Genomic DNA, 13,412 nt, shown 5'->3' on the forward strand with positions numbered 1-13,412 from the left:
TGCTGCAGGACCGCCGCCGACACCGCCCGGGGTCTCGTCGCCGGTGGACCTCGCTGCCGCCGGGAATGGACTCCCCGGGGTCGGAACCACCCGGATCCGGCCAGAGCCGCCGACCCCATGGCCTCCTCCGGCCTCGCCGGACCTGCCAAAAACCGTCGCCGCTGCCTCCTTCGCCCCGTCCCGCTCCTGCCGGCGACCACACCGCCCGCGTGGGTCACGGCCTCCCACCGGCCACGTGGGACCGCAAGTCGGCCCAGCGCGCCGGCCCCCAGGCCCAACTGCTCCATCAGCCCAGCCCCGGCCTGCCTCCTCCCTCTTCGTGGGCCGAAGCCCAGGGTGAGCAACCCTATCCCTCGCCCCGTGCACAACTTAGCTATTTTGCGCTCGATCCATTTTTTCTTCTGAAAACTGCCAAGTCCCTGAATTTCAACATCATATAGGCATCTTTGACCTGCTGTATCTTTGTGCATACTGCTCCGTTTCATGCGTGTAATATATCAAAATGTTCATTGTGAGATGCTCTACATTTCATTACATTGTGTAATGTTTGTTTGAGCTCATCTTGATGCCTGAATCATTGTTTTAAGAGGGATATATAATGTTGTCTGCTGTCTGTTAACAGAACATGCTCATTTGTCATTTCTGCCACGTTTGATGTGTGCATCCTATGAGCATGAGCTCTACATGTGTTTTGAACCACATCATACCATCTTTACAGAGGTGCATCCATGTATTTTTGTGAGTCTTGTAGTGAGTGCATCAAGCTTGTTAAGTAGGGTACTTGTTGTTGTTGTGTTGCTAGGCTGAATCTGTTATTTTGTGATGCTATGTAAACCTGCTGCTACAGGTCATTCTATGCATAATCTGGAGATGTTCACTAAGGATGTTTTGTTCTACATGTCATGCTCTATCCATCCATGTCCCTGGTTGCATTTATAGCCTGTTGTAGCTTGTTGTAATATTGCTCTCAAGTTGCTAAATAATGTTGCTGCCAGCCTGTCAACATTAAGTTCAGTTTTGCCATGTGTGTTGCTAGTGATCCTTGCACCCTATGAACTTTCTCTTGCCATGCTTAGCTTCATAAACATGTCTTCTTACTGTTGGTTGCCTTGTCATGCCATGTATTGCTCTATGGTGAGCTGTACAAGCTCACCAACATGCCTACTTATCGTTGTTCCTGCCATGTATGAATCTGTCATATAACTTGCCATGTTTACATGGGTGCCATCATATCTTCTGATCCTTTTTAGCTCATGGTCAGTAAAGGACTTTTGTTCTATGCAATTAGTAGGTTCATTCCATGCCTTTTTTTGCCATGATAAGTTCCTGTAACATGTTGTTTGATAGCTCTAAACATTGCAACCTGATGTTATTTCTGCAAAGTCTGAAACTGCTATTATTTGCAATCTTGCCATGTGTGTTTGAGCATGTTCTAGTGATTTCTGGAGATAGCTCAGTGTTCATGTTTTGTTATGCTTTGCCTGTACATCATGCCCGTGCCTTTTGTTATCATATTGTGGGTACTGTAGCATGTTATTTTGATGCTTGCAAGCTGCCTAGTTGTTGTTTTGGACAGATTGTTATTATAACTTGTTTCATGTGTGTGTGTTGAACCGTTGCTCCGTTTGAGTGTGCTTTATATGAAATTGCTTGATTCTGCATGTAGTTTCATATTATCATGTTGCATCCTTGTTTTGAGGTGTTTGCTTGATGTTTGAATGCATTTTGCTTCAATGCCATGTTTAACTTGTTTTGCTCATATCTTCTAGGCGGTAGCTCCGAACTAAATGAACTTTATATATAACTTGACTAGAATCTCGTGTAGATCATCTTGGTGCATCTTAACTTGCTGTTTAACAACTTGAACAAAAGGTTTATTCAGATCTGGACCAATTTCGAAATTTGCATATGAGGACTTACCGGATTTATTATACGTTGTTCCGGCCTCATTTAAACTTGCTTTGATGTGTTGCTCTTGTTTGCTTCATCTCTTGCCATGAGTAGCTTCATGTAGCCTTGTCATGCTTCATGCTTGGTTGTGCATCATGTCTTGTCTATGTGTGGTGTGTTTACCATGTTGTGTGCTTCTTCTCGATAGTTCCCGTTTCGTTGCGATCGTGAGGATTCATTCGTCTACGCTTGGTTCGTCTTCGTGGCTTCATCTTCTTCATAGACTCATTCTTCTTCCTAGCGGGATTTCAGGCAAGATGACCGCTACCCTGGATCTCACTACTATCATTGGTATGCTAGTTGCTCCGTTCTATCGCTATGCTGCGCTACCTATCACCTGTTTATCAAGCCATCCCAAATTGCCATGTCAGCCTCTAACCTTTTCACCCTTCCTAGCAAACCATTGCTTGGCTATGTTACCGCTTTTGCTCAGCCCCTCTTATAGCGTTGTTAGTTGCAAGTGAAGTTGAAGATTGTTCTATGGTGGACAGGATTATGTTGGGATATCACAATATCTCTTATATTATTAATGCATCTATATACTTGGTAAAGGGTGGAAGACTCGGCCTTATGCCTGGTGTTTTGTTTCACTCTTGGCGCCCTAGTTTCCATCATACCAGTGTTATGTTCCCGGATTTTGCGTTCCTTACGCGGTTGGGTGATTTATGGGACCCTCTTGACAGTTTGCTTTGAATAAAATTCCTCCAGCAAGGCCCAACCTTGGTTTTACCATTTGCCTCACCACCACCTATACCCTTCCCTTGGGTCGGCCAACCCGAGGGTCATCTTTATTTTAGCCCCCCGGGCCAATGCTTGTCTAAGTGTTGGTCCGAACCGAGCTGCCTGCGGGGCCACCTCGGGGAAACTCGAAGTCTGGTTTTACTCGTAGCTAGTCTCATCCGGTGTTGCCCTGAGAACAAGATATGTGCAGCTCCTATCGGGATTTGTCGGCGCATCGGGCGGCTTTACTGGTCTTGTTTTACCATTATCGAAATGTCTTGTAAACCGGGATTCCGAGTCTGATCGGGTCTTCCTGGGAGAAGGAATATCCTTCGTTGATCGCGAGAGCTTATCATGGGCTAAGTTGGACACCCCTGCAGGGGTTAAACTTTCGAAAGCCGTGCCCGCGGTTATGTGGCAGATGGGAATTTGTTAATGTCCGGTTGTAGATAACTTGACACCAGATCCGAAGTAAAACGCATCAACCGTGTGTGTAGCCGTGATGGTCTCTTTTCGGCGGAGTCCGGGAAGTGAACACGGTTTTCGGGTTATGTTTGACGTAAGTAGGAGTTCAGGATCACTTCTTGATCATTGCTAGCTACACGACCGTTCCGTTTGCTTCTCTTCTCGCTCTTATTTACGTATGTTAGCCACCATATATGCTTAGTCGCTGCTGCAACCTCACCACTTTACCCCTTCCTTTCCCTTTAAGCTTTGCTAGTCTTGATACCCATGGTATCTTATGGAGTTATGGAGAATGATGTTACTTTTATTTTGAGCCCCTGGAGAACCCGACGTGTGGGATTTCTCAGGGGTTGTTGCTGCAGGGGTGTTGCATATCCTCTTGGCTTGCCTCTCTGACGAGGGAGTTGTGTTCAGCTTTCCGTTCATTTTAGGAGGCACATCGTTAGAATATGCTGCTGTTTTTCAGGTTGGTAGTTTGTGTTGTTGATGTCGTGGTCGTGTAAGACACTGTGATTTCTGTTAATGAAAATCGGAGAGGAAGCTCTCTTTTTCAAAAAAAGAAAATTTATGTTTTGGTCTTTTGTAGCATGTATGTAGCATGCTCAACCTAAAAAAGATCATGCATTCATATAATGATTTTTTTAGCTTGGACATCCCCTAAAACTTCCAAACACTTGGCCATTAATGTTACAAAAAACCCTGAAGAAATGCATTCATATATCAAATCTACAACATGACCGTGCAACACTTTAGGTAGCAGCACTCTTCTAATGAAATTTCATTCAATGCTATCAATACTATCAAAGGCTTTGGCAAGATCTATTTTCTGCGGTGTTCTGGCCTCTGGCGTACTACGCGGTCAATCGGTCGGGACAAACCTGGTGTCTTGTGAGCTACCTGACCAAGATGCAGCACTGAGGCAACGTCGCGGCGGCGAGCAGGGTCTCCTCTTGGCAGGGCACCTGCTAGCTGACATGTCCGCTCGGCGCATTCTTGGTAGATTCGTATTGGGGAATACACGGGACAATCGTCGTCTCCATCACCGTCTTCACCTTGGTCAGTGCTTCACCTAGCTATGGCCCTGGATTAAATCCATGTCTTGTTTGTGCTACAAAGTCAGCCGTTATCTGAACACCATTCATGCGATGTTTCCAGGGAATGGCTATACTGACACTTTCAGCCGAGGCTCCACAAAGTGTCCTATTCGATGCCAATCTCTCCCCAGGGTGCCCTGTCTTCTCTAGGCTCTGGGTCTGGGTGGCATCCGGCCTTGTGTTCACACATTCCGAGCCAACCAGTTCGATGACACCGACGTACGTGGCGGTGAAGGAGCTCTACTGCAACCGGTACTACTTCATGTGGATGTGCCGGCTGACAGCTCCATTCTGTATGAGATTCCAGGAATTAAACAGCTATGCATACGATAGTTTGCAGCTGGACTAACATGTGATGGGCTCTTCTGGTTGATGGCCGGGCCGGACTACAGTTCCCTTCCATTCGTCTGGTACAAGCGCAAACTGCGTAACCGACGAGTGTGATCCTTATCTTTATATTTTGATGAGAGAATGCGTCCATTTCAGGCAGGCTGAGTACACGGCAGATAGCATGTTCGAAAAAAAAAGTGCAACTCTTTTTGTTTATTCGTTTGTACAATATGCCATTCTTGTGCTAGGTTGCATTGTTAAAGATCAGTCTGGTCTCTGGTGATCATGGTGGCAGGCTAGAGGCATACAAGTAACACAGTTGCTCCAAAGTTGTTTACAAGTGTAAATATTCTACCTACAGTCAGACTATCTACGAGAATATACATGCTCAGCTGCGAAGGAATGCCCATGGCCCTCGTGCAGTCCCAATCCTGAAACAAAATATCAAGAGTACCTAAGCTTATAACCCATATAGAAAATATAGCCGCGCCAAGGATAAAACGGGAAACTCAAGCAAATTGGCATTATTTCTTCTTATTTAGAAGGGGTCCAGAGTTATATACCTCCTCCTCGTGCATTCCGGCAAGCTCAATTTTTAAAGTCATTAGTGAATAAGGGTTTATGTTCTTTTTTCTTTTTTTTTTTGGAACGAAGACGCCAAAGGCGTCCGGCCTTAAATTAATAAAGCCAACAGGCGGTAGCCACAGAGTTCAACAGTCAAACAACAAACAAGGCCATCAGAACGGCAACATGCGGACGAGTGAACAAACAAGGGTTTATGTTCTCGTTGTGATAATGAACTTCAACAGAACGAAATTCAGAGTGCTTTGCTCACTGTACCTCCATAACCCTGCAAACATGCGGAGGCACATGTAGATCGACAAGGCTATCCAGATTCCAATGAAACCGCTGTAATTGGCGAGGGTGACTATCCAAGCAATGCTGACAATCGCCACAAGTATCTGACGATACAGAATTCAATGGAACGTGTCAGAAGAAAAAAAAAGTCAGAAAACTAGTAGAGCACAAATAAACCTTTTTTTTAGCAACAGCACAAATAAACTAAACTGTAAGTCTGTTGACTTACCAATGAATAAGCAGCATATGCAAAATCAGATGCACCATAATTGACACCGTCGAAAACAAAAGCTAAAGCGTTGATCGGTTGAGTGAGAGCGACAAACTGTACATAGAACAAAAGAACTCTCCTTAGTTTAAGAAACTGCCTTGAGATAATTAAATAGGGGTATAAGAGAAGATTGTCATGCTCTCAAGTATGAACTGCAAGAAAATCATGGAAACGTAACTATAACATTTCAAAACTCGGAGTTGCAGTACTCTTAGGACCCGGCATACTGTAACTGTACCGGTATTGCCACGTAGATATGATGCAGTACACCCTGGTCTTCTGTAAATAATCTCGAACCTGTATGGAGGCCAACTCCTAGAAGTAGGCCCAGGAGAAGCCCCAAGATCAATCCAAGCTGCAAAATAAACAGTCCTTCACTAAGGTGAACAAAAAGGATTTATAGAAAAAAGGAACCATACCTGCAGTACGCGGGAAGCTGTTGCCTTGGCCTTCAAATGGTCCTTACGAGCAAATGCACTTGCAATTATAGCCTGTGAAAAGTATTGTTCACACACTAATAGTACATAATATGCGTGAAACACATTACTTGAAGCATATCCTTCTCAAGTTATTAACAAACTCTCATGATTTATGGTCAACAACAGAGCACCCAGAAACGCAAATATTTCAAGGTGTGGATTGCATCTTACAGGTAACTAAACTTCCACAAAGTAAACAATATAGTACTGTCAAAATATGAGAAGATAATTGATGTAGCTAGTAAAAATTGTCATGGCAATGAATGACTATATTTTATTCAAAGTGGAGGTGTCACCCCTGCATCAACTGATGCACACAACCAGGGCGACGAATTTCTATTAAAGACATGGATAATAAGTTGGCTTGTCATGGATCGGAGAAAAGAAGAGGCCTGACTTCGAAAGAAGTAAAAAAGACCTGTCATCGATCAAAGAGAAGAAGAAAAGTGTTCCCTAACCTGTCCAGCAAAAGCCAATCCATCAGCAAGAAGGGAAGATGCCAACCAGATCTGCAAGCAAATCTGGAATGCAGCCATTTGAGTTGAACCTAGCCGTGCAGCCATTGATGCAGATAGTGTTACACAGCATGTTGCGGCAATAACTCTGGCAAGTAACATAGAACCTGAAGAGTGCAAGAGTAAAGACCTTTACACCTTTACATAATAGACAAAGAAAAATGCTAAGCATAGCCACTGAAAAAGCACAGAGCACTATCCCAGAATGATTTTGTTTTTGGACGAAATGCAGTAGCACTGCTTCCATTGCGATTAGGAAGGAGCAAAGGTTATAAACTAAGGAAGAGAGGAAAAGAAAAGGGGAAAAAAATGGTGGAAAACAGCACACCCTCAGTCTGGTCCGAGGGGTCTTTCGAGTTTCGACAAGGGCTAAGACGCATCGTCTGCCAGCATCAGTCCACAACTTCGCATCAAGCTGTAGGCTGTGCATCACACTGATCACTGAACTGGATTTCTGGTTGTATCAAAGGTAACAACATGCTGTCTATGAACATAGGTCAAATGTAGACAGAATAATCAACAATTGAATTGGGCGGCGGTTGTAAAATGATTTCATGCAAAGACAAATCTACCATTATAATTCATATGGTAAAATGGTCCCCCTTTTTTTTACTGGAGCAATAGTTCATTTTGTGGAACATGGCTCAGTAACGCTAAATGTGTTTTAGAAGATCTTATCTAGGCCCAAATTGACTGCCCAGAACAAACTAGTTCAGTAAGAATGTCATGGAAAAATATTTTATAGAAGAATTTTCTGCAATTATTTACTTAAACATTCATACAAAGTTCAGTAGGTGTTACCGTTTTTAAGGAACCGGCCAATCGGCAGATGTTTCAAGTTTGGTGGCAGTAGTTCAACTTGCAGGCGTAGTCTACATAGGAGTATGGCAGCAATGAAATATCTGCATAAGATCCACTACAAACTATCACAATAGACATACAAAATAATTTCATAATTTGGGATCAAGTGTGAATCCTCCTATGAGAAAAAGAACAATGGTATCTATCAAAGAGAAAGAATAGCACTACGTACTGTGATATAACATGAGCAACTGCTGCACCACTGACACCATACTGAAACACAAACATAAATATTGGATCCAAAACTATATTGATTGCATCTCCAGCCACTGGTGATCATAAAAATGGGTTAAATTCTGTTACGTATGAAAGAAATTCTTCCTACGGAATCTACACATTAATCAAACCCCACATTACATTTCACCTCCAAAGACAAAAAAGTGTTACCTTTACTAAGGTTGACATATCAATATAAAAATCACTAGATATATGTTGGACGGGACTGCTCAAATAATCGGGGGTTTTCATTCTCGAAAGAAAATAATCGGAGTTTTCTTTTCAATTTTTGGTTTAACTATACACCTCCAGATCATCACTAACTCCCTCGATTCTACATGTAAGTTTTAAAGTATGTACATTCAACCGTTTAAAACTTTAATGACAAATATACGTACAGACATTTAGATGATCTACCACATGAAAGTTGTATCGGTAGAATTTTAAAAACACAAACTACCAGATTATCATAATTTTAATAAGTTTCTGCAGATATAACTTTAAAAGTTAAAGATGTGTAAGACCATGTTATTGTCCTAAATGAGAGAAAAGTTAAGAGAATAAAGGTAATACTATCCAAGCAAGGAAATAGTACTATACCAGTTGCATATAGAGGCGTCCTTGTATCTTTAAGTCCACGAAATACCCCTTGCATTGCCAGAGATAAAAGAACAGCAGGAGCACCTAAAGATCTGAGTACTAAGTACTGTAATGCAGGATTCAACATTCCCGTGTCCTATTGAAAAGTGCATTTCAGTTAAAAAATAAACCTATCCAAAAGAAGAAGAAAATGATGAAGTAGTTCCGGAAAAAACTCAAATGGAAACTCGAATTCTTTCAAATCCAACTGAATTTTAGCAATAATGTCATACAAATATGAAGTATCAGGAGCAATTGTTTTCCTCTGGTTACATTTTAGTTCAGTAAATCTGGGATATGCCCATATCCAACTATCAATGCTAAGTTAACTTACAACTTTTGGCAAAAAAAGAAGCAGCTTAATAACAGAAGAGCCCTCAATTATCAGCTTTTGATGAAGGGAAATCAATTACTTTTGAAATACATGGGAAATGCTGATGTTCACAACTAACGTTTGTGCTGAAATAAAGTAGTTCACAATATCAAAAGCAAAAAAGGGCGCGAAGGAACATTTACCGCTTTCACACCCATGAAGTCTAAGATAGGTTTTGCACAGGAAACAAGCAGCAGAGTTTCAACAAGACCAAGCACCCCACCAAGTAGTAACGCTGTAGAAACTGATGGAATTTTTTTCCGCTTATGCTCAGTATTGATCTCACTTGAGTCAGTTTCGAAAGATGATTTGCCGTATGTGGCATTATTCTCTGGTGATAAATTAGAAGACCAAATAAATATGCATCACTTGACCATATAAATTTCTAAAAGAAGAACCACAAAGTTTCACCTTCATGAGTAATCAGTTCATCCATTTCGCTAACATTGTGTTCATTCTCGCCACTTATTTCATCTTTGTTTCTGTCACTGGGAGTAGCATCTTCCTCTGCAACAAATGATGTTGTGACGCTCACAAGGGGGAATACTGCAATTCTTGTTACTTGATTGAACACGACAATAGATACACCTACAGCTGCAATCTCTACTGGACCTGTTTGTCAAGAAACATATCAGAGCAATCAAATTGCCATTATACAAATGAGCTAAAAAGACCTAAGGAAACATATGTGCGCATCACAGCAGCAAGAAGAAGTTTGATAACAAAATGTATTACAAGTCCAAAATAGAAGAACAGTAACATAACTGTAATAAATAACATGATTAATTGTGTGGAGTTATAAATAATCTCATGCTAGATTGAGCAGCAATCATGTTAGCACCTGTTGTTCAATTCCCACATATATTAAACAAAAAGAAATTGAGATGAAGACCAATGAAGCAATACAACTTTTATGTAACGCACCTTCCGGCACAAAGCTTTCATGAAAAGACCAAAAAGTGAGGTAACTATTTGTTTGTTCCACAGTAGCGTAAAAACGAAATTTTGGCTTTTCAAAATGCTCTGATATAACGTATTACAGTACATCGATGAGAGATTTAAACGTGGGATCAAACATATGGGTCAACTTATGTGATCTCAACTTGAGATCTAACATATGGGTCAACTTATGTGATCTCAACTTGAGATCTAACATATGGGTCAACTTGCAGAGAAGTATAATTTGTCCTCTGCTTCTTACCACATCATTGCCTGATTCTTCAGTTGCACTCAAGTGTTTTAACTACAGCCGCACACTATATAAGCTAGGGTATAAAGGGCATAAACAACATTTCAACGCATAGAAAGCTCAACTACATGGAAATCACACTTTTAGTAAAGGAAAAAAAGGATGGAACGATCCTGAATATGTATGTGTAGTACGTATTTACCATTTCCAGGAGATGAAATGCAAAAAAGCAGAGCTTAATTAGTCTTGCGTGCAAAATTGTATCTGCAATCATGTCTTGAGCAGACTAAAACTAGGCGGAAGCAAAGCTTAATTAGCCATACGTGCAAAATTCTATCTGACAATCATGTCTGGAGCAGATTAAAACCAGGTGGGAAATGGGGGGAAGTGGGCCGCAGGGGAAAGGGGGGCAAAGGGGAGCAAGAGAAGACAGGCAACACCTATGCGGCCGATGAAGGCGGTGTCGACGAGCGACGCGAGCGGGTCGGCCATGAGCGCGAGCGCGCCCGGCACGGCGATCCCCATGATCTCCCTCCCGAGGTCGTCCCGCTCGAACGCGAGCCTGAAGTACGTGTACAACAAATTAAAAGAAATAGAATAAAAACAGAGAGGCGGGAGAGATCAGGTAATAAGCGGGGGCGCCTCCGGCCTACGCACGTCGCGCCATGGAAGAAGACGCTGAGCAGGTCCATGGCGCCCGCCGCGGGCTGGTGGTGGAGGAGGAGGCTCTCCTCGCGGAAGCAGGTGGCAGGCAGCAGCGCGCGCGCATGGAATGGAGAGCCGAGCTTGGTGCGGGCTGCGGCAGCGCCAACCCGGCTTTTGGGCGGGCTAGAATAGCATTGGGTTCGTGTCGTGCGTGCGTGCGTGCGTGGAACGCAGAATGGATGCGTTTTAATCGCGGGGGCGGGAGAAGGGGGGAAGGAATCGGAGAGGACGGTAAGCTGCGGGCTCGGTTGGCGCCTGCCTGCCGCTGGGCGGGAACCGGGCGGTGAGGATGCGGGACGGGGCGTGCGCGGGTTCGTTCGCTACCGACGCGTTTGGAGTACTCACGCGTTTGATATAGCCTACAACACAACACACCTACTCTGTGTGCTGCTGCCCCACACGGCTGCTTTTAAGAGTTATCAAACACCCGGCTGACTCCATCTCCTCGAAGGCCCTATCTATTTAATTCATTTTTCGATCTCAGCCATCATGTCGAAGGTTGGGTGTGACATATGCCAATGAATGGCTTATCATGGTCGGCAAGACTGCTGTCGGAATATCCAGGGACGGATATACGAGTAGCATGCGCTAATTTACCCAGTTTCGGGGCTCTCCGGAGAGATAATACCCCTACTCCTGCATGTCTGAGTATATATGTGGGGTCTACATCGGGCAGTACAAGGTGCTCCTGAAGCTGTATCTGAAATCAGTAGCAATGAGAGCTAGCTAGCTAGTGTGGCACATGTGCCTGGCCATGTGTGGCCGAATGAGTATGTGTACTCATACGTGTGTGTGGATGGATCAATGGATGGATGGATGGCTAGCTTATATAGTGGTAGGCATGGGTGGTGGTAGCGTTGGTTGTAAGCTACCTTGGATAGCTTACAAACCAAGCTATATTGTGGCATGGGCTAAGCATGGTGTATGTCATGCTTGTCCCCTGGGGCATTTTATAAACCAATGTCCAGGGGACACGGTACACTGTAGATGACGTTGTGGTACGGCCGTCTTGTCGGTGTCTTGTCGGTATCGGGTCGGGCTGCAGTCGGTAGCCGGCTGGTCGGCGCAGTTGGCAGCCGACACGGCCGAGCAGAGCAGTCGGACGGGGAGCCGGTAGGAGCAGCCGGGCAGTCGGACTGAGGGGCTTTGCTAGCCCTGATGTTTGAATTATTGTCTCGCCGTCTTCGGGGTATCCGTGGTCAATTACTCCGACAGTAGCCCCCAAGCCTCCGGGCAACTTGGCAAAGTTGGGCGGAGGTTTATTGGCGGGTGTTCATGGAAATGATCATACAAAAGACAAAGTTAGTCCACGCAGATATATCAAATGATTGCTTTTAGCATTGCAAGTTTTATGTGGAGGGTGCCGACTCGGTTTTGTCCGAGCCCCCTTCAATCTTTTTCGTGTTCCCTCTGCTTTTTGGCTTGTGTCTCGCTCGCCGGACAACCGCTCTGCGGTCTGTGGCTGAGAGTGGGCCGCGAAGTGGAGTGTACAGTACTCAGACTCTGGGAGCGGATTTAACCAAGCAGATACTCATAAAGGAAACAGTCGGGTCTCCTAAAGCGTCTCTCTTCCCGGACATATTTCGCATGGGGTGACCTCCAGCTTTTGCTCTAGCTAGCCGGACAGCCGCTCTGCGGTCTGTGGCTGAGAGGTGGGCCTTTGGTACTGCGCATGCTACTAAGCCGTCTGCGGAAAAAAATGTCTCAGGCCAAGCGGCCAGCCCCCGGGCCAACTCTGGCTGGCACCGGGTGAAGGAAATATGCCCTAGAGGCAATAATAAAGTTATTATTTATTTCCTTATTTCATGATAAATGTTTATTATTCATGCTAGAATTGTATTAACTGGAAACTTGATACACGTGTGAATACATAGACAAACAAAGTGTCACTAGTATGCCTCTACTTGACTAGCTCGTTGAATCAAAGATGGTTAAGTTTCCTAGCCATAAGACATGAGTTGTCATTTGATTAACGGGATCACATCGTTAGAGAATGATGTGATTGACTTGACCCATTCCGTTTGCTTAGCACTTGATCGTTTAGTATGTTGCTATTGCTTTCTTCATGACTTATACATGTTTCTATGACTATGAGATTATGCAACTCCCGTTTACCAGAGGAACACTTGGTGTTCTACCAAACGTCACAACGTAACTGGGTGATTATAAAGGAGCTCTACAGGTGTCTCAAAAGCTACATGTTGAGTTGGCGTATTTCGAGATTAGGATTTGTCACTCCGATTGTCGGAGAGGTATCTCTAGGCCCTCTCGGTAATGCACATCACTATAAGCCTTGCAAGTAATGTGACTAATGAGTTAGTTGCGGGATGATGCATTACATAACGAGTAAAGAGACTTGCCGGTAACGAGATTGAACTAGGTATTGACATACCGACGATCGAATCTCGGGCAACTAACATACCGATGACAAAGGGAACAACGTATGTTCTTATGCGGTTTGACCGATAAAGATCTTCGTAGAATATGTAGGAGCCAATATGAGCATCCAGGTTCCGCTATTGGTTATTGACCAGAGGCATGTCTCGGTCATGTCTACATAGTTCTCGAACCCGTAGGGTCCGCACGCTTAAAGTTAGATGACAGTTATATTATGAGTTTATGTGTTTTGATGTACCGAAGGAGTTCGGAGTCCCGGATGAGATCGGGGACATGACGAGGAGTCTCGAAATGGTCGATATGTAAAGATCGATATATTGGACGACTATATTCAGACATCGGAAATGTTC

The 13,412-nt window shown here is 43.9% G+C and overlaps 1 protein-coding gene across 5 annotated transcripts; it reads right to left on the bottom strand.

The window, feature by feature from the left end:
- Positions 1 to 4,746: 4,746 nt before the first annotated feature.
- LOC119348732 (protein DETOXIFICATION 42-like) lies at positions 4,747 to 11,445 on the bottom strand. 5 transcript variants are annotated; one of them, XM_037616715.1, is made up of 13 exons: positions 10,618 to 11,445; positions 10,401 to 10,522; positions 9,183 to 9,383; positions 8,915 to 9,102; positions 8,360 to 8,495; positions 7,716 to 7,812; positions 7,484 to 7,584; positions 6,626 to 6,789; positions 6,108 to 6,179; positions 5,927 to 6,043; positions 5,647 to 5,742; positions 5,400 to 5,521; positions 4,747 to 4,990 (listed from the first exon to the last, which is right to left on the bottom strand). In XM_037616715.1, the coding sequence occupies exons 1-13, from the start codon at positions 10,650 to 10,652 to the stop codon at positions 4,948 to 4,950; spliced, it is 1,494 nt and encodes a 497-aa protein (XP_037472612.1). In that variant the 5' UTR covers positions 10,653 to 11,445; the 3' UTR covers positions 4,747 to 4,947. The 5 variants fall into 5 exon arrangements, 2 of the variants coding, with proteins under 2 accessions (XP_037472612.1, XP_037472613.1); XR_005169096.1 differs by lacking the exon at positions 4,747 to 4,990 and having other exon boundaries at positions 5,401 to 5,521; positions 5,927 to 6,003; XR_005169094.1 differs by lacking the exon at positions 4,747 to 4,990 and having other exon boundaries at positions 5,401 to 5,521; positions 5,867 to 6,003.
- Positions 11,446 to 13,412: the final 1,967 nt, after the last annotated feature.

This window comes from Triticum dicoccoides, chromosome 1B (genome assembly GCF_002162155.2).
Source record: "Triticum dicoccoides isolate Atlit2015 ecotype Zavitan chromosome 1B, WEW_v2.0, whole genome shotgun sequence".
Lineage (NCBI taxonomy): Eukaryota > Viridiplantae > Streptophyta > Magnoliopsida > Poales > Poaceae > Triticum > Triticum dicoccoides.

Coding starts and splice junctions, on each gene's coding strand:
- LOC119348732 (XM_037616715.1), bottom strand. CDS start 10,652: ATGGACCTGCTCAGCGTCTTCTTCCATGGCGCGAC. Junction 9,103..9,182: donor TGAACTGATTACTCATGAAG/GTGAAACTTTGT, acceptor ATTTATCACCAG/AGAATAATGCCACATACGGC. Junction 6,790..7,483: donor TGGCCGGTTCCTTAAAAACG/GTAACACCTACT, acceptor TGCACTCTTCAG/GTTCTATGTTACTTGCCAGA.